At 41.3% G+C, this 18,074-nt stretch overlaps 1 protein-coding gene across 20 annotated transcripts in view; it reads right to left on the bottom strand.

Moving 5' to 3' along the window:
- Nucleotides 1–18,074, bottom strand: part of baz2b (bromodomain adjacent to zinc finger domain 2B) — a 157,598-nt gene that overhangs the window by 22,168 nt on the left and 117,356 nt on the right. For 9 of the 20 annotated variants that reach the window (XM_012971069.3, XM_012971073.2, XM_012971075.2 and 6 more), the window contains 11 exons: nucleotides 17,148–17,525; nucleotides 14,972–15,593; nucleotides 13,948–14,232; nucleotides 13,721–13,781; nucleotides 13,391–13,499; nucleotides 6,380–6,590; nucleotides 5,445–5,537; nucleotides 5,299–5,360; nucleotides 2,727–2,792; nucleotides 1,286–1,351; nucleotides 18–62 (listed from right to left, as the gene is read on the bottom strand). In XM_012971069.3, the coding sequence (XP_012826523.1) occupies nucleotides 18–62; nucleotides 1,286–1,351; nucleotides 2,727–2,792; nucleotides 5,299–5,360; nucleotides 5,445–5,537; nucleotides 6,380–6,590; nucleotides 13,391–13,499; nucleotides 13,721–13,781; nucleotides 13,948–14,232; nucleotides 14,972–15,593; nucleotides 17,148–17,525 (1,998 nt within the window). Of the gene's footprint in view, nucleotides 1–17; nucleotides 63–1,285; nucleotides 1,352–2,726; nucleotides 2,793–5,298; nucleotides 5,361–5,444; nucleotides 5,538–6,379; nucleotides 6,591–10,911; nucleotides 11,014–13,390; nucleotides 13,500–13,720; nucleotides 13,782–13,947; nucleotides 14,233–14,971; nucleotides 15,594–17,147; nucleotides 17,526–18,074 lie in introns of all 20 variants that reach the window. The other 11 variants (XM_012971060.2, XM_012971071.3, XM_012971063.3 and 8 more) reach the window with 2 other exon arrangements.

Here is an 18,074-nt window from a genome sequence, read left to right as displayed (position 1 = left end):
AATGACAATGTACAGACCTGGTGTTTCAGTAGCACTGCCTGCTGCCGTCTCATTTCCTTTGCCTGGGAGATAGAATGGATAAAAAGTAACCTTTAAGCCAGGAGAATAAAACAATCACATATGATCAACAATCTAGGGCAGCAATAACCATAAATAAATAAAATAAATAAATCTAGCAGATATTGTGATTGGAAGGGCTCTATTGTATATATAAAAAGGGTAAACTTCCCCTTTAATAAATAAGAAAGCCTGTACATAGGGTTGCAAGTCTGTGAGGGGGCGAGTTGGTGATGCAAGTGGTAGGGAAATGACGCAAGTGGGGCAGAGCCATGCCATTAGGATCAGTATTGGAGGGACGTTTTGTGAGTAAAGCTTGGAGAGGGCATTTAGGGCAGATAGGGATGGGATTTGGGGCAGGTCAGGGACATGCTGGGGAAGGAGGACTAGTTATTACAAATTTGCCAGCCAGTATGTTTCTGGTAAATTTCTCATACCGGCCCCAGCTTTGGCTGGTATTTTACACATACACCTACTACCTACTGTATCTTTGGAACTGTTCAGCCCGGGGATGCACCAAATTCACTATTCTTAGATTCGCCCAAACACTGAACTGAATCCAAATTTGCGCATGTGGTTAAAAATGTTTAAATTCCATGTTCATTTGACGAAAAATAACATGATCTTAAGCATTAGGTTTCCGTTCGGCTAAGCACTTGGGATTTGGCTGAATCCGAATCCTGCTGAAAAAGGCTGAATCTTGGAAGAATCCTGGATTTGATGCATCCCTAGTTCAGGCACTGGTGTCATGGAGGCACCCAATTGTAATAAACATGTATAAAATAAATACACTCACATACTGCATTAAAAATATTTCTACACAAGCCTTCCTGGGTCATTGGCCCACTTAATGCAAGAGGATCCTCCAGTTAGAACCCTGCACCCTATTCTTTTATGATATGATCATCAAGGTAGGAATTAAAGATATTTCTTTGGTACAAAGCACCATAGTAGCAATATGTTCACCCTTCTGATGTTTGATGACACTGTAACAGCACGAAGGCAATGTTGCACCCTATGTTAGATAACAGCAAGATGTCTGATGTAGTGCTACTAGGTAGGACTGGCAATGGAGCATCCTCTTACATGTGATTGGATTTTAGCTGCCTACTGGGGAGTTTTATTAACCAATAAGCTTGTGTTAGTGTCTATTTCTAGCAGCCACAACACATTTGCGTACATACGGACACGATCGGAATAGGAACCAAGGCGGGTTATCTAAACTAACCTTTGTTCGTTTCTCGGCCTCCATAATTTTGGCAATTGCTGCTTCTTCCTTCTTTTTCTTTTTAGCCTGTGCATGCAAAACAGGTCTCAAGGTCATGCAAGAACACAACTACCATCTGAAGAGGTTGTTATCAGATTCAGAGAGAAAGCTGCATGCGTTTCTGGGTGACAGTATAATACAAGACAGTGCACATTAGAGCAGAATTCCGACAGCATGCTAATCCCCCAGTCTTCCTTTCAAGTACATCATTTGTGTTCAGCAGCTGTACAGTTAGCCATAAGAGGGCTAGGGACCTTCATAAGGACCCGTTAAAATCATCCAGATGAAAGCATTAGGATAAATATGCAATATCTGTGGCTCAGAATACAAAACTGTGTACCCAGGGCAATAGGCACGTAAGCAATGTCTTCTCCAAAAGAACCTACTGCATATAGAAAGGTTAGATTAGGAAGATGTTCCTCACCAACAAGTCCCTGGTCTATCAAAGTAAGGCTAAATATCTGCTATGGGCTACATGTTCTCATGTTTATAAATTTTGGGGGTGGACACTTGTTGAGGCCCAGGGGACATTTTAAGGGAGACGGAAACCTTCCATTCCCTCCCAAGCTTCATTAGAGATGCAATAGGATGCTCCAATGAGAATCCTCCCTACCAGCACATCAGTCATCTTGCTGTTATCTACAGTGCAAATTTGGCTTGATATAACACTGTTATCTGACATCAGAAAGGCAAAGGTGTTCAGCTAAAAAAAAAAAAAGAATTCATTTAATATCTCCAGTGATGATCAACAAAGAAGAAGGAGTCGGCTGTGCACAGATAAGGAAGAATTCTCATTGGAAGATCTTCTTGCATTGGGACGGCCGCTGGTCCTGGAGAACTGAGAAAGGTTGCATCAAACAGCATTGCTTATAAAAAACCTATTCCCAATGTTGTTGGTTTACAGCCCCCAGCATCTTTTAACCCTTGATTATGCTTTATTTATCCAGGTCATGATATACATTATCTAGTAGTGGTACAGTCATAATGGACTTTTTTGCTGAAGTGAACGTTCTCCAGATTACTCAGCAAGTCCAGTTGCTTTAGACGTACCCCTACTTGATAATATGTTGGAATATACTGGGAGTTATAGTCCAGCAACATTTGGGTGAAGCAAGACTGTTATGGAAGGTTTACATCCCCTTTAACCTGATAAGAGCTATCAGTCTGATCAATTTAAACAAGTTGGCACATTTAGGATTATACATTAATGATTGGTCATATACTTCAGCTGCAACTTTTATTAACCCCATCTTTGCGGGTTAGTACACATTATGAAACCACATTACAGGCATACAAAGGGCAATATAGAAACAGCAAAGGTTGCAGCAGCACATGCAGTGAAATACTGCACCACATAGCCCTATAGCAGCCCCTATATAGGAAAGCTCAGTAGGTGCATTACCTCTAGGATTTGTTGGGCACGAAGTTCTTTTTCCATTCTTACTTGCTCAATTCTTTTTATTTTTTCCTTATGAGAAAACAAAAGTTCATTATTTCCTTGCTAGAGAGGGAACAGACATTGTTTAAATATGCTAGAAATCTGCAGAATATCCAACAAAGGACCATTCTATTGTTGTGACCAGACTGCAGTTGTATGAGTGCCACTGTCTCCAACATGCCACTAGTGTCTGGGAAAATGCACAAGACCAAAGATGAAAACTGGCTGCTCTTAGAGACATCCCCATAACAGCACAGTGGCACGCACCTATCGCAGAGGGCCTAACCAGGGTGCTTGGCTCAGAGTCACCCAGTGGCATAACTAGATGTTACTGGGTCCCACAGCAAATTCAATTTAGTGTCCCAAAACATTGGTAAGTTGACCTATTCTACCAATATATTGTAATTGCTCATTAATTAGAACCTTATTGGGCTTCTTACACACATGCCCCCAACACCGGTCTGCTACCTCTGTATTTATGCCCTTGGAGTCACATCTCTGGACCTGAACTGGTATTTATAATAGGCCCTGGCATTTCAAGTGCACAGAGGCCCAAACAGCCCCCCAAAAGCCCAATAAACCAATAAATAGTGACAGTCTACGGGATTTTACAGCAGCCCCTCTGGCATTTGCCAGAACCAACAGGTGCACTGGGCCCAGTATTAACTGCATACTATTTCCTTGGCCAATTTCCTCTGCTCATGTACCATGTGATAGTAACCTCCCACCCATGGGCGTCCGCAGAAAATTTTCCAAGGGGGGGCAAGTAAGCTAGTATCATCCTGCAACAGACAAATATATATATATATATATATATATATATAAATATATATATTTTTTTTGCAGGATGATACTAGGGGAGGCTAAAGATGGCCCATACACAGACTGACCTACAGCTAATGTGACACTTAGTGGATTCGCTGCTGGCGTAAAAAGTTAACCTCCCAACTACCTCTTGCCGTTCCCACTGACTCCCAGGGATACTGTACAAAAGTGCGGGGGGGCGCTTTTTTGTTTTTACCCTAAAATGTTTAGTATGTTAAAGTATTTATACGCGCATTTCTGTGAGGGGATCTGCAAACATTTGTGTTTGTGATCAGGGCTAGTTCGCATTCAAATTCACTTTTATTTTTAATGGTTTTTCAGTTATTTAGCTTTTTGTTCAGCAGCTCTCCATTTGGTATTTCAGCAGCTATCTGGTTGCTAGGGTCTTATTTACCCTAGCAACCAGGTAGTGGTTTAAACAAGAGATGGGAATATGAATAGTTAAGGGGCCTACTTGGAAAAATAAGTAATACAAAATTATAATAATAATAAAATTGTAGCCTCACAGAGCAATATTTTTGGCCCCCATTTGAAATCTGTATAGAGGCAGAACAGAGGCCTGTGTATAGTACCTGGGTATAGTACCTGTGTATAGTGCCTGTGTATAGTACCTGGGTATAGTACCTGTGTATAGTACCTGTGTATAGTGCCTGTGTATAGTACCTGGGTATAGTGCCTGGGTATAGTGCCTGGGTATAGTACCTGGGTATAGTACCTGTGTATAGTACCTGTGTATAGTGCCTGTGTATAGTACCTGGGTATAGTACCTGGGTATAGTGCCTGGGTATAGTACCTGTGTATAGTGCCTGTGTATAGTACCTGGGTATAGTGCCTGGGTATAGTGCCTGGGTATAGTGCCTGGGTATAGTGCCTGGGTATAGTGCCTGGGTATAGTGCCTGGGTATAGTACCTGGGTATAGTACCTGGGTATAGTACCTGGGTATAGTACCTGTGTATAGTGCCTGTGTATAGTACCTGTGTATAGTGCCTGGGTATAGTGCCTGTGTATAGTACCTGTGTATAGTGCCTGTGGGATGAAATCTGCAGCAAAAGTTGAGAGTTGGTTCTCAGGTAAAGTTACAGCTGCAGATTCTTCTTTTCAGTCTTCATTTGTTTCCAGTTTGCAAAATCTCCCGATCCCTGTGTGCATCTGTGCTCTGATTGGTCAATTTTACTGTCTGTCAAGGAAGCTGTGCTCTGATTGGAGAATCCACAAGAAGAAAGATCCAATCGGAGCACAGCAAAAACGGGCTTGAGGAGACAGTGCAGAAAGTAAGGTTTTTTTTGCTACTTTTCCAGGGGGGGGCAAGTGCCCCCTCTTGCCCCCTTCTGTGGACGCCCATGCTCCCACCTAGCCTGTGCCACAGCACCACAGCCCTCTAATCATGGAAATGTAAAACTATAATACAATACCATATGGTAATAATATTTAATTTACATTTTTGACCATGGGCCTTTTGTTGCCTAAGGTCCTGTCTCTAGCAATGGGCGACCAAATGCCCTGCTGTAAACTTCCTTTGTTGTTGCACCCTTTACACAGCTTACTGTGTATAACTCCGAACACCTAAGGAACACCAAGAAGGTGACAGGACAGCTAGAATAAAGGCAGCTTATTTGCTCTTCTGGTTATGGTTCCCCCAATAGCAGCAGGAACAAGAGCAAAAAGAAACATATCTAAGCCAAAATGGTGGCTCTAAAGCACAAAGTCTACCTGTTGTTTCAGGATCTTGATTTGCTCCTTCTGCTTCCTCTTCTCCTCCGCAGCCATGATAGCTGGAACCACAAGAACAGAATATTTAGCTATTCGCTCCTTCCCTGGCACTCTGCAGCCCCATGTAGAGCCAGCTATTAGCGTACCTTGCTGTTTCTTCGCCTCCTTGGCGGCGCGAGCCTGTTCCTGCCTTTGTAGCTTGCGGAGAAGCTTTATTTGTGCAGCTTGTCGGGCGATTTCTGCAATGGAGGAAAAGGGGGGAGGTAAATGGAATGGCGAGTTCTTGTTGCCACCAAGTAGATTATTTGGTAAAACTTGTCTATTTGGTGTGAGAATAGCTCAAAATGCCTATAGAAATATCAGTGGATGATAATTCAGTAAGGTAAATTCAGGTAAAGGATAATCCTCCACTTATACAGACTAAAAAACATGAAATATTGATACTTTTTAATGCTGATGCTTTTTTGTCTAAATAGATCTTTGTATACATAACTTGTGAGTCCTCTACCAGCATTATAACAGCTTTAGCCAATAGGGTACTCAATATCAATGGAAATGTGACAGTACACTATATTACTGGTGAGCATGTACTTGAGAGAGAGGATAGAAACCCATAGTAATTAGCAGGTAACATTTAGTGGTCAGCTGTTTGAAAACAAACATTTGGTTGGTTGTTATTGGTTACTAGACCTGGGAAAAATATTGTGACTTTCATTGGTTACGCATAATCTAATTTGATATGCATAATTTGGCTAGATACCTTAATGGTCAAATCATTTAGCTGATTTAAGTATAAAGGAGGTGTAACCCCTATCACCAGGATTTCGAGCTGTGAGCAATGGATGCTGATCCCAAGGAACTATGGTTGGGCCCTTTGGACCAAAACTACTATTGTTCAACCATGTGTGGGCAGCTTTAGCTTTAGTATGTGACCCTGGGCATGGGCCTACAAGTACACTGCCTAATAAGACTTAAATACCTTTTCTATTCTTTGATAACTAGACAGGCACCTTGAATTCAGTAGGAACATTTGCATCATTTTACATGAGAGTATACGCACAATTACATGCGTTCAACCAACCTTGTGCCTGCAGTTTCCTTAACAACTTGGCATCATCATTGACAGTAAAGTCGGCACTTCCTACATTAGGGGGGCGACCTTTCCTTCGTCTCATCCTTGATTCCTCCCTAGCCAGCTGCTTCTCGGGGTTGGGAGGCCGGCCTCGGCGCCCTTCCATGGCCCGGATCCGTGGCACTATTTCTTCCTCTTTCAGAAGATACCACTGCATTCCCTTCAAACAGGGAAACAAAGATAGGTTCATTCTTGACACATTTTGGGATAAAAACATATGATTTTAGTAGCTTTATCAATAGTAATTTGCCTGTCGGATTCACAATATTATTATTATTCTTTATTTATATAGTGCTGACATGTTCCATAGTGCTTTAAACATCATATACATCAATAACTTCAGTTCTCCTAACATCACCCACACAAGGGCCAAATATTCCCACTCTGCGCCCATGGATATGTAATTAGAGGTTGTAATCATATTCCTCCATTAGAACATACTAGTACAGATCATTCCTTTTAAAGGTTCTACCTGCTGATTGGTTGCTATGGGGTTACTGCTCCTGGGCAAACTTAGTGCTTTTTATTACATACCGCCATAAATATGTAGGCTGAAACAAGCCATATGCCAGCTCCCACTAATACTTGGAACCACAAATACTGTATATACTCAGGCTGCTGTCACACTTGGCTATAGAATAAAGGACCATTGTATCAGCTTGCCTGACTTTGGTAAGACCACATTTATAACTAACAAGCCATGTTTTATGACGGTAATGCCAATATCACCATTACAACCTGAGCCAATGTCTCTGATTACATTTCTGTACAGGTCACAGTAGAGTCAATGGGGCAAACCATTTACAGTAAAAAACACTCTTTTGTATATTCAGTATGGGAATACATAAATATACTGCCCCTTATCTGTCAGTTACAGACCTGCACAAGACAATAGGGCCCAAAGTGATTTGTGTCACCAAAGGGATTATTTTTTATTGTGTTTATATCTGCCAAGGTCACACAATGTTATGTAGTTACCATAAAAGTACTCATTACCTCTGATGCCATGAAAGGCCCAAGGACAAACACCATACAGTTATTAATTGGTGCTGCATCTCGGTTTCACTCGTTCCCCCGTACTAATTAACAGACCTCCAATTGCTAAGAGAAAAATAACATGGGAGAGCTGACTTTTGTTCTTAAATATCATTTTTCTGTGCAGCTAATTGGGGGCCAGTGATGGGTGTGCTAGGCACTGAAAGCTCTGTTCAGCAATCTAATCCATGTAGATGCAAGGTAGTATAGAAAGGCTGGGGGCAGCAGCTAAGGGGGGAATGATCATATAGATATATAACCTAGGGCCCTCCAGGTATTAGTGAACAGTAACTCTCAACATACAGCGTCATTAAGTTTGGGTTTCTACTTTACCTGGAGAGCTGAGAAAAGTATTCTGAAAGGTTTGCAAAAGGTTTATGCCCCCTATGCCTTCCTCAGCTGCCCCCAATGCAATGCTATGATGCCAAGAGGGAAAAAGGATATTTCTTTTCTGTAATGCAGTCCCTCAAGATGTCACTCTTAGCTAAGCATTCATTCAGCAAGAAGCTGGGTTGTCACCACTAGGCGGAGCTATTCTGGTAGGAAGTGATAGGATTCCAGTGCTCACCCTGCTCCCAGCTGGCCTTACCTTTTAATGTAGTCATTTTAAAGTCAAATGTGGGATGAAAAGGAATTTTGACTTTTTGACAAATATATGCAATATTAATAGGACACAGGGATACTTCTGCAATAATGTACTTTCAGGCCTGGAACTAAGGAGGTGCACTAATATAGAAAAAAAACCATGTGCCTTGTCTGCTTTCCCCTGGTTTTGGCCCTGCCTTTTAATCAAGCAGCAGAGTGGTAGTCACAGTGATGTTTAGGTGCTTCAAGAATCCATATCTGATACTACAGGAATACAGTATGCCCCTTGATAATATGCTGGGCTGTTCTGGGAGTTGCAGTCCAGCAATATATAGAAAGCCCACGGTTAGTCTACCTCTTTTACATTCACCAGCCAATCAGAGAGGTTCAGAGATGTCAAGCTCCCAGCTGGCACACCATGTTATGCCCTGGACATGCCCCTTGCTCTCCTTAGGCTGGGAGTATAAATATAGGCTGGATATAAGAAAATACAGTATTTATTTTGCCTATAGTGCCTAAACCCAAGTAACACAATAGTGGCATTTACTATGACCCTGCACAGTAGTGCAGAGAACTAAGGGGTGAAAAAGCACACCCCTTTAGTGCTCATTCAGGGGGCAGCGGGTAAGTACTGGGCTGTATTGCAGACACTCTCTGCTGCTGCTCCCTGACTTCTTCATCTAAATGATTCCCAAATTAGGGGACAGTAAGCTCTGTATTCATAGGATTCAGACATCTGCAGCAATTTATTTAGTGAGCAATAACATACAGGTTGTGCCCAATTTTTGCACTTTGGGCCCTGCCTTGCATGTTGTAAGTGACCCCCTATGGTCCCCAAATATTATCAACTATGGGCTTGATAGAAAAAATTTCAGATCTCAGGCTGAAGTTGCCCCAAATGCTAGAATGGAATGTATCAGAATTCAGCTGCTCAGTTTATTTCCAGTATTCCAGAACAGTCTGTGGTGCTGCATCTGGGTAATCTCCATCTGACAGCGCTGAACTGTACAATACATAGCTATGTGCTAGGGAAGGTAAGAACCCTGCAGCCACATACAGTCATATGGCTATGCCTGTAACACATCACGTTTATTTTCATTTAAACACACGTAGGGGCATAGTTATAAAGATGATTCTAAATAACACCTTGAAATAAAGGACACTTTACGCCATGGAACGCTGGGTAAAATCATGCACGGCGATATAGTCATGTAATTCATTTTTGGCGTATTTGTAGTGGGGTGTAAAATTCTTGATTAAAAGGTGTTAACTTGAAAAATGCCATGTAAGCGCTGGCGCTGACTGCCACGGGATCTAACACTGATTTTCACAGCACTTTTTCATGGCATCTCCGTCTGAATCTGTCCCACTTAGTTACATAGGGTTGAAAAAAGACCAGAGTCCATCAAGTTCAACCCTTCCAAGTAAACCCAGTACCCACAACCCACACCTACCAATCTATACTATCATATACATAAACAATATATACAACCCCTAATACTAACTGTAGATATTAGTACCACAATAGCCTTGGATATTCTGTTTGTTCAAGAACTCATCCGATCCCTCTTAAAGGCATTAACAGAATCTGCCATTACCACATCTCTAGGAAGGGCATTCCACAACCTCACTGCCCTCACCGTGAGGAACCCCCTACGCTGCTTCCAATGGAAGCTCCGTTCCTCTAATCTAAAGGGGGGGCCTCTGGTGCGTTGATCGTTTTTATGGGAAAAGAACACCCCTATCTGACTATAATCCCCTCTAATGTACTTGTACAGAGTAATCATGTCCCCTCGCAAGCGCCTCTTTTCCAGAGAAAATAACCCCAACCTCGACAGTCTCACCTCATAGTTTAACCCTTCCATCCCCTTTACCAGTTTAGTTGCAGTCTCTGCACTCTCTCCAGCTCATTAATATCCTTCTTAAGGACTGGAGCCCAAAACTGCCCCCCATACTCAAGGTGAGGCCTTACCAGGGACCTATAAAGGGGCAAAATTATGTTTTCATCCCTTGAGTAAATGCCCTTTTTTATACAAGACAGCACTGACTTGGGTCACATCAGGTCTGAGCTTGTGTAAAATGATGGCATATTCTGCAGAGTTTGTTGGGTCATTAAGGAATTTGCACTTTTATCTAATTACTTAGCTCTTTGTAATGGATCGTTTCCTTGACTGTGATGCATGGTGTTCATTCACACATAAGGGCTCTATAAATACAACATTTATTTTACACCACATTTAAAAGTTCAGAGGATCCGGTGTCCAGAGCTCTCCTTCAGCCTCTCCGCTAAATCTAAGACGAACCTGCATCATGTTACCAAGCGGATCACCATTCAGATTTTAAGTCAAATAATTACAATATAGGTACATGAAACAAGGTATCTGACATAATAATATTAATATTAACAATATGACAGCACTCTATTAAACATAGATACACAGACACAAAACATTCAGTCACAGAACAACACAAATCTACAGTACAGTACAGTCTAACTATATTGTGATAATACAGCTCTTTTATCACAATTTCTACTAATTAAAAAACATTTTAATGGCGTGAAAATAATGAGCGTAAGCCAAAAATGAGCCAGCAAAACATAACTTAGTAGCAGCACGAAAACAAAAATGACACAAAACCACACAGTACTACTACTAAACACATATAACCAAATTGTGATAATAAAGCTCTTTTATCACAATTTCTATATATATAATTTTCTTTTAATTTACTACTTTATTTAAATAGTAAAAGAATGAAAACTGAAAGCCAATAATAAGTCAGATTTGTAAGAAACGTGACTTAGTAGCAGCAGCAGTGGTGCTAGCGCCGTTTGGACTATAGAATTTAGAAGTGGATACCTGTGGTCCATCTCTGGCTTCATAGAAGTCACCCACTCTTATTTTTGCACTGAAGCTGAAATTGTCCCTTGAGATATCCATTATTCCATTTCTGCTGAGATACTGAAAAAATCACAGATTTTTTCACTTGAGGTTTGGTAAGAATGACAGTATACGTTTGTTGGCTAGCTTCCCCCAGGAGATGGCATGCTCTGCTGCCCACACAAACACTAATATTGCACTCCCTTACATACAGATTTGTCTCTTATCTCTATTTCTTGTTCATCCCTAAATAATGCAGCTTAGGCTTATGTTTAGAGCTTTGGCACACAAGGTGTTTTGTCACTACCGATTAGTAGTGATCAAACCACCAAGGATGACTACTGGTTACCTTCCATTGATGGCAATGAAAAGCCTTGTGAGTGCCCTCAGCTAGTTCTCAAAAATTTACCCGCGCACCTTTGCAGTACGGGACATATCCTCCTTACTTCTCACTGCCACCATTGGGAGCTGACCGTGCATTTTTGTTTGTGATACTCAGCAGCAGTGATCAAAACACTACGTGATCTATAGCTGCTAATAGCTTGTTTTATGTTATTATACTCACAAGAAAAAATTATCCAATATTTCAGGCATTCTCCGTGATGATATCAGAGAGGTGTCATTCATGTCATGACTACCTATATTGTTTTCTATAGTAGTGATGAGCAACATACAAAATGGCAGTAGCCCTGACTACACCAAATGTGCCCATTATATTTCCAACAAGTGACAAAGTTACAAACAAGACCTTAAAGTAAAATAAATTTACCTACATGTTCTTTTGTAAAATATCCTAGAATTGGGTGAACATGGGTGCATCATAGTGGGAAGCCTAAGCCAATACTAAGTGACGCATCATTGAAATCAATGCAGTGAATCAAATGTTGCATCTAGTGTATGCATACAGATATATCTCAGCAGCCCATAAAATCTGTGCAGGCAGCAGAGGTTCCCTGGTGGTCTCCTGGTGTGGGAGCAGCAGCGGAGTAGCTCCTACATGTGGCCCTGAGCTGTAGTTATACTGTAGGTGTCACTTCCATACCGCCTTTGCTTTCTTCTTTAAATGAGAGCATAAATACTGTTTACTGTATATGACTTGATCTACAGTGATCAATACATAAAAGTTTTTTTTCTATTGTTCTGTTCATTATTTCTGTTCTTGTATCTGTTACATGTCTGTTTTGCTCCAACCATGTACCCCCCCCCCCCTTGCAACTCAATAAGATTTTTGCATCTGAGTGCTTGCTGGAGGGTTGCTATAGGGTACTGGTCCACGTTGATGCTTAATTGTATCTCTGTATTGTGTCCATATCCAAATGGTAGCTTCCCTGCAAGTCAAGAGCACTTGTACCCATATTTGAAAATATGCACCACGTGCCTCGTGAGGCCATTAATATCTCCATCAAGGATTATAAACACTAATGTCTGTATCTTGAAGAGCCATTAAACTGGCCCTAGCAGGGCTGGAATTTATATTGTGAGAATCTGCTGCTTATCATTTGCAGGGATGCTGCCAAGTGGAATATTTTGTCAAAGGAACATAGCAAAAGGCAAGCAGTAAGCGCTGCCTAGGCAGAACATATCTTCAAGAGAATAAGTATAAGTTTATCTCCGATAATTTATCTGATGCTAAACATTCATAACAGGGTGTCTTGAAAGATAGGCTTCAACAGAGTTAAGCCCATTAGCCTGTGTATGGCTAAAAAAATTCCCTTTATTATATATCTTATTACATGTAAATGTAATGACTGCACCAGCTCAAGGCTGACCACAGTGCAAAGGCCCCTTGTAATCCAAGGGATGGCTCAACATTGAACTCTTGGTTTTACTGGTCTTATGTAGTAAGGATAATGGATGCAAACATATTATTAGGTTGTTATGGTATAGAGGACCAAGGCAAAACTTATTCCAGTACATAACCTCGCCTTCTTGGGCTAAATGTGGGAGATGTGCATTCTCCAACAGACCCTGTAGAGCTACAACAGCAGCTATGGCTTCCACAGAGAAAATCTATGTGGAATGGCAAGACTGCATTCTATAAAGGGCAACCCAGACCCAACCCAGTGTATGACTACATCATTGGCTTACCTGTGACCCTTCTATTAGAATAGCAAATACAATTATTAATAAGAATTTATCTAATATATTTTACCCTTTACAAGATGAAACCCTGTTCTAGAAAAGGAAACTATGGAAGGTAGAAAATACCAAAGGATATTTGATAAAATATCTAAAGGCTCCCAATATCAATAACGGGGTAGCACTTTTGTATCCAAGAAAGGAATAAGGCCAAATAAGCCCTTTTATTTCTAGAAGATACTTGTAACTCAACAGTAGAAAAACAGATATATATTACTGAACAAAGCATTGCAGTAACATGTATAAAACACCTGTGGTGACAGGGTTGTACATAAAATTAAGCTGTACCGATGGTACATGATTTCATAGCATTATTTACCTTCATTACTTCAGGGTACTGTCTGAATTTCTTGCCACATGGAGCGTAATAGGTCACTTCCCCTTGAAGACGGCCACTTAAGTTCTTTATCCTTGTTTCTCTCTGCCAGCTGTTGAAAAATAGAAAGAGCATTGCAACATATGCATTGTATTAGAATGATTCAGTGCTGTATGTAAAGGGCAGCCATATTTAATACCAATATAGCGTTTGTATCAATGACTGTTTATATGCGAACGTCAATTCTCTATTTATTTTATAGGCAGAAGGGGAAGCCGTGAGTTGTAGTTCAGGGTGTTAAAGTTATCTACAAAACACAACATAATAACTTACCCGTATTCTAATGGAACGCCCAGTTCCCGTTCATCAGTTACTCTTCTTCTTTTGCCAGAACCTGAAACAAGAGAAATGGTTCAGCAAGGAATGACAAGGTGTAGCTAAGCACACGCCAGTCACACATACTAAAGCACATGGAAATGTAAGACAGGTTCTGTGATGTTTTTTCAACCAGCCAACATAGTAACATGAGGGTACAATATTGAAATAAAAATGGCCAATACCACATGGTGTGCTTGGGCTAAGAGTTGAAGAGGAGGCAAGAAAGTCTTGGGTCTGGGCCTCAGGACACAGGGAGGCAGGAGCGGATCCAGGGTTCTTTATGACCTGCAGGTTTAGGGGAGTGGAGTGCGCAGTTATACTGTTGGTTGTGCTATTCAGGGATGGAGTGGTTTTGTTAAGTTTAAGTGTTTTTTTTTCCCCTTCGGTGTCGCTGTCTGAATCATCTTGATCCTTGTCGTCATCTTCTTCTGACCCATCTGAATCAGATTCAGAATTACTGTCTGACTCTGTTGAAAAGAAATTGATATTCTGATATTCTGAGCCATGGCAGGTTATTGGCTAAACCTAACACACACCAATTCCCATGCAGTCTGACACATGGAAGTAATTGATACCAGCCCAACAATGATTGCTTCTTGATCATAGCGAGATCCTAGTTATGGTAAAACATTGCCTATTATAAGACCCAAGCATTACTGACAACTGAATCTGACTTTTCCAGCCGTAAGACTAAATGACTAACTCTTAAACACTTATACTAAACACCAGAACTTTCTATTCCCTTATAATACAAAGCCCTAGGCCTCTACATCAGCTTGGTTGATATGCCCATACACATTGTGAAGGGGTAACCATACTACCAGGCTTTCTGCTTTGGGTAATTAAATCACTGATCTTGCACACAGTCTAATGGGTATCAGACAGCATACATGGTCTACAACCAGATACTAAGTGGTGCCGCATACAATTCAGTTTTTTTATTATTTGTTGCAGTGAGGTGTAGTCACTTACCACACTGTATCTTGGAAAAGAAGTATTCTTTTGTCACCTAAAATCATAGGGGGTTATGTAATAGAAGGCACTAAGTTTGCCTAGGACCAGGAACCCATAGCAAACAATCAGCAGGTAGAATTTACTGGTCACCTGTCTAAAACCAAACATCTTGTTGGTTGCTATAGGTTACTGCTCCTGGGCAAACTTATGCCTTTAATTACATATAGGGAATAATGTATACAAAAGACTGACCTGACTGACTATCAGAATCATCTTCTTCGTCATCTTCATCCTCTTCTTCATCGTCCTCATCGTCATCTTCCTCATCCTCCTCCTCATTGGAGTCATCAGAATCCTTGCTGCTAGGAATGTCAGAGTCGGTTCCTCGGAATTTGTCTAATAACGACTTTGCGGCGCCGACACGATGGGAAGTCTTTATTGCTGGTGAATTGGGTTTGCCCGGGGCTTTCTCTTTACAGATACTTTGTAGAACTGGAGGGCTGATAGGCCCGAGCGGTGGCTGGCTGGAAGAATTCTTTCTCACCGAAGAACTCAGATTTATTGGAGAGGAAAACTGGGAGCCAGGAGCAGATGCAGAACTGTCATTTGTTTTGCCCTGGCTCTTTGTTTTGGTGGTAAGTGCAAGGGGAACATCTTGTATAACGTTCGGTAAGACCCCGTTGGGGTGATGGTTTCCTAACAGTGCATTTGTCAAGAATGGATTTGAATGGTTATTTTCTATGGAGGTTGCATGGGGACCTAAAGAACCAGAGGCAGCGTTGGGCACTTGCAGACCCGCAAATGACTTCTTCTGGTGCTTGGAGCTCTCCTGTGGCTTGCTTATACGTGCTGTATATGTTGCCTTGTGTTGATCCTGTATAAAGAAGCAATAAAGTCTTTAGAAAGGACAGTATAAAGCAGGACAGAAAAGGTGGATACATGAAGGTTTCTTCTCACATAGGGAAGGAGCTGAGGAATGAATGATGAATGAATGATCCATTGGGAATCCTCAAATCATTGAGACTATGTCTAAATATAACATGTGTAACAGTATTTAACATTCTTTCACTGTAGCAAACAATAGTTTAATGTTGGAATAATTTCACTGAAGGTTCCAGCAGTGCCAGGAGAGTTATTTGGTATGTTTCTGCTATATTAGCTCAGAACAAAGGGCAGTCAAATAAAGTGCTTGTGTCTCAGCTCCTGACAATCCAGGAACAGCCATCTTTACCCTAATCGTTTAGCAGAACCAATGATATAACAGTTTGCGAGCAAGTCTGAATTACAGGAGGATTTCTGAAATTCTTGGAATACAGCCTGGCATTCCTCTGGAGCCTCCATACACATAGAATGTGTATCGGCTGTTACATACAGGAATAGGAAACCAATGTGATTCAGATTCATTAAATGAAACAATAGGTTGATTCTCCTCTACAGGCATGTTCTTAAAGGGGCAATACTGTTAGGGCTTTAACACACCAGGCTATTTCTTAGTTTATGGCATCATAATGCCTGACATTGTCCCCTATTGTTTGGGGGGTGTGGGGACCACGGCCTATTGTTTGGGGACCACAATGGGGCTCTTTGGAGGGGGTGCAGGGGCCCTGCACCCCAAGTCTGACCCTGAGTACGGATATGGGATCCCTTATCCAGAACACCTGTTATCCCAAAAACAAAATGTGAGAAAGCCACCTCCCATACAGTACATTTTATGCAAATAAATCACATTTAAAAAAATGATTCCTTTTTTTTCTCTTTAATACTAAAACATTACTTGAACTTAATGTTAACAAAGTTGCAAAAATTCACATTTTAGACAAAACAATCCTATTGGGTTTATTTAATTTATACCTGGTTTTTAGTAGACTTAGGGCTCTGGCACACAGGGAGACTAGTCGCTCGTGACAAATCTCCCTGTTCGCAGGTGACTAATCTCCCCAAAATGCCATCCCACCGGCGAAAATGTAAATCTCCGGTGGGATGGCATACGCGGCACTGCGATTTCAATGAAATCGCGGAAGTTTCCTCTCAAGGCAACGCGTATGCCATCCCACTGGCGATTTACATTTTCACCGGTGGGATGGCATTTTGGGGAGATTAGTCGCCGTGAACAGGGAGATTTGTCACGGGTGACTAATCTTCCCGTGTGTCAGAGCCCTAAAGGTATGGTAAACCCCAGGTCTCAAGCATTCCAGACAATAGACCTGATATCCCTTTATAAATAACACAGTACCTTATATTAGTGGCCTGACTAATTGTTACAAACCTAATTGGCACTATGTTGATGCGCAGATGACCCTTGCCTGATACCAGTAATGGCATTGGTCACCTGTATATGTGCCACTGTATTCTCTGTACTCTGACATCCAGCCAGAGTGATGTTACTTCTCGTTCCATAGCTTGTAACATGTGTGTTCCCATTTCTTACCCTTTTTATTCTCAAGTCACTGGGTGCAGATTCTTCAGAGGTATTTTTAGTCCCTGCTTTAAGTCCATCAGTGGAAGGAGTTCCAAGCTTCAAGCCGTTATCCTTGTTGGAGTGATTGAGCAGAGTCAAAGGCTTCACTTTAGAGATCAGTCCTGTACACTGTATGACACTTGTGTGTTTGTTCACAGCCTCCTCCTTGGCCTGAGAGCTTGGGAAAGCAAAGGGAAGATGCTGGGACAAAACCTGAGGATGTTTTTGCTGGGACTGGAATGGTAAGCGAGTCTGGGAGTCTGGAATAAGAGGTATCTGCTGGTGAGTTCTTTTCTCCTGGGACTTCTCAGGTTTGTTCCCATCAGTTTTCAGGTTATGTAATAGCACCTAAAACAGAGCCAAGATGGAATCAGAAATAATACATTCTCAGTAGGCATCTTACCAATATCCTCTACATGGGTAAAACCTGATGGAAACTTAATCTTATTTCTATGTACAGATGGAGCAGAAGTAACTTCAGCATCAATTTCAATGCAGTGTTAAAGGCACAGAGAAAAAATAGGCTCATAAATTAGAGGCAGTATTAATAGCGAATAAAGGTGTGGGTCTTCACATTGTTTCTTGATACTAAAGAAATAATATTTGCCCCCCCCCCCCCCGTTGGATGGTTTGTCTTTTCATTTTCATTCATTTTAAAAACTTAGCTACCTTATCCATACAATTAAGTATGGCTGTATAAGCTCTATGTCTGCCTATGGCTGGGTCACTATGATGTCAAGGGCAGAAAGACAACACCTGCATCCCATAGGACAGCAATATTATTTCTGTAAATGGGTTCTACAAAGTCTTTGTATGGTAAAATACAAAATCATTACCCTTTTTACTACCTTTCCTGAAGGGGGGCTATGTTAGGGCTATATAAAATAAAGGATTATA

Source organism: Xenopus tropicalis, chromosome 9, assembly GCF_000004195.4.
Source record: "Xenopus tropicalis strain Nigerian chromosome 9, UCB_Xtro_10.0, whole genome shotgun sequence".
NCBI lineage: Eukaryota > Metazoa > Chordata > Amphibia > Anura > Pipidae > Xenopus > Xenopus tropicalis.
The sequence above is the reverse complement of the archived record's forward strand: the minus strand, read 5'-3'. Positions and strand labels throughout refer to the sequence as shown.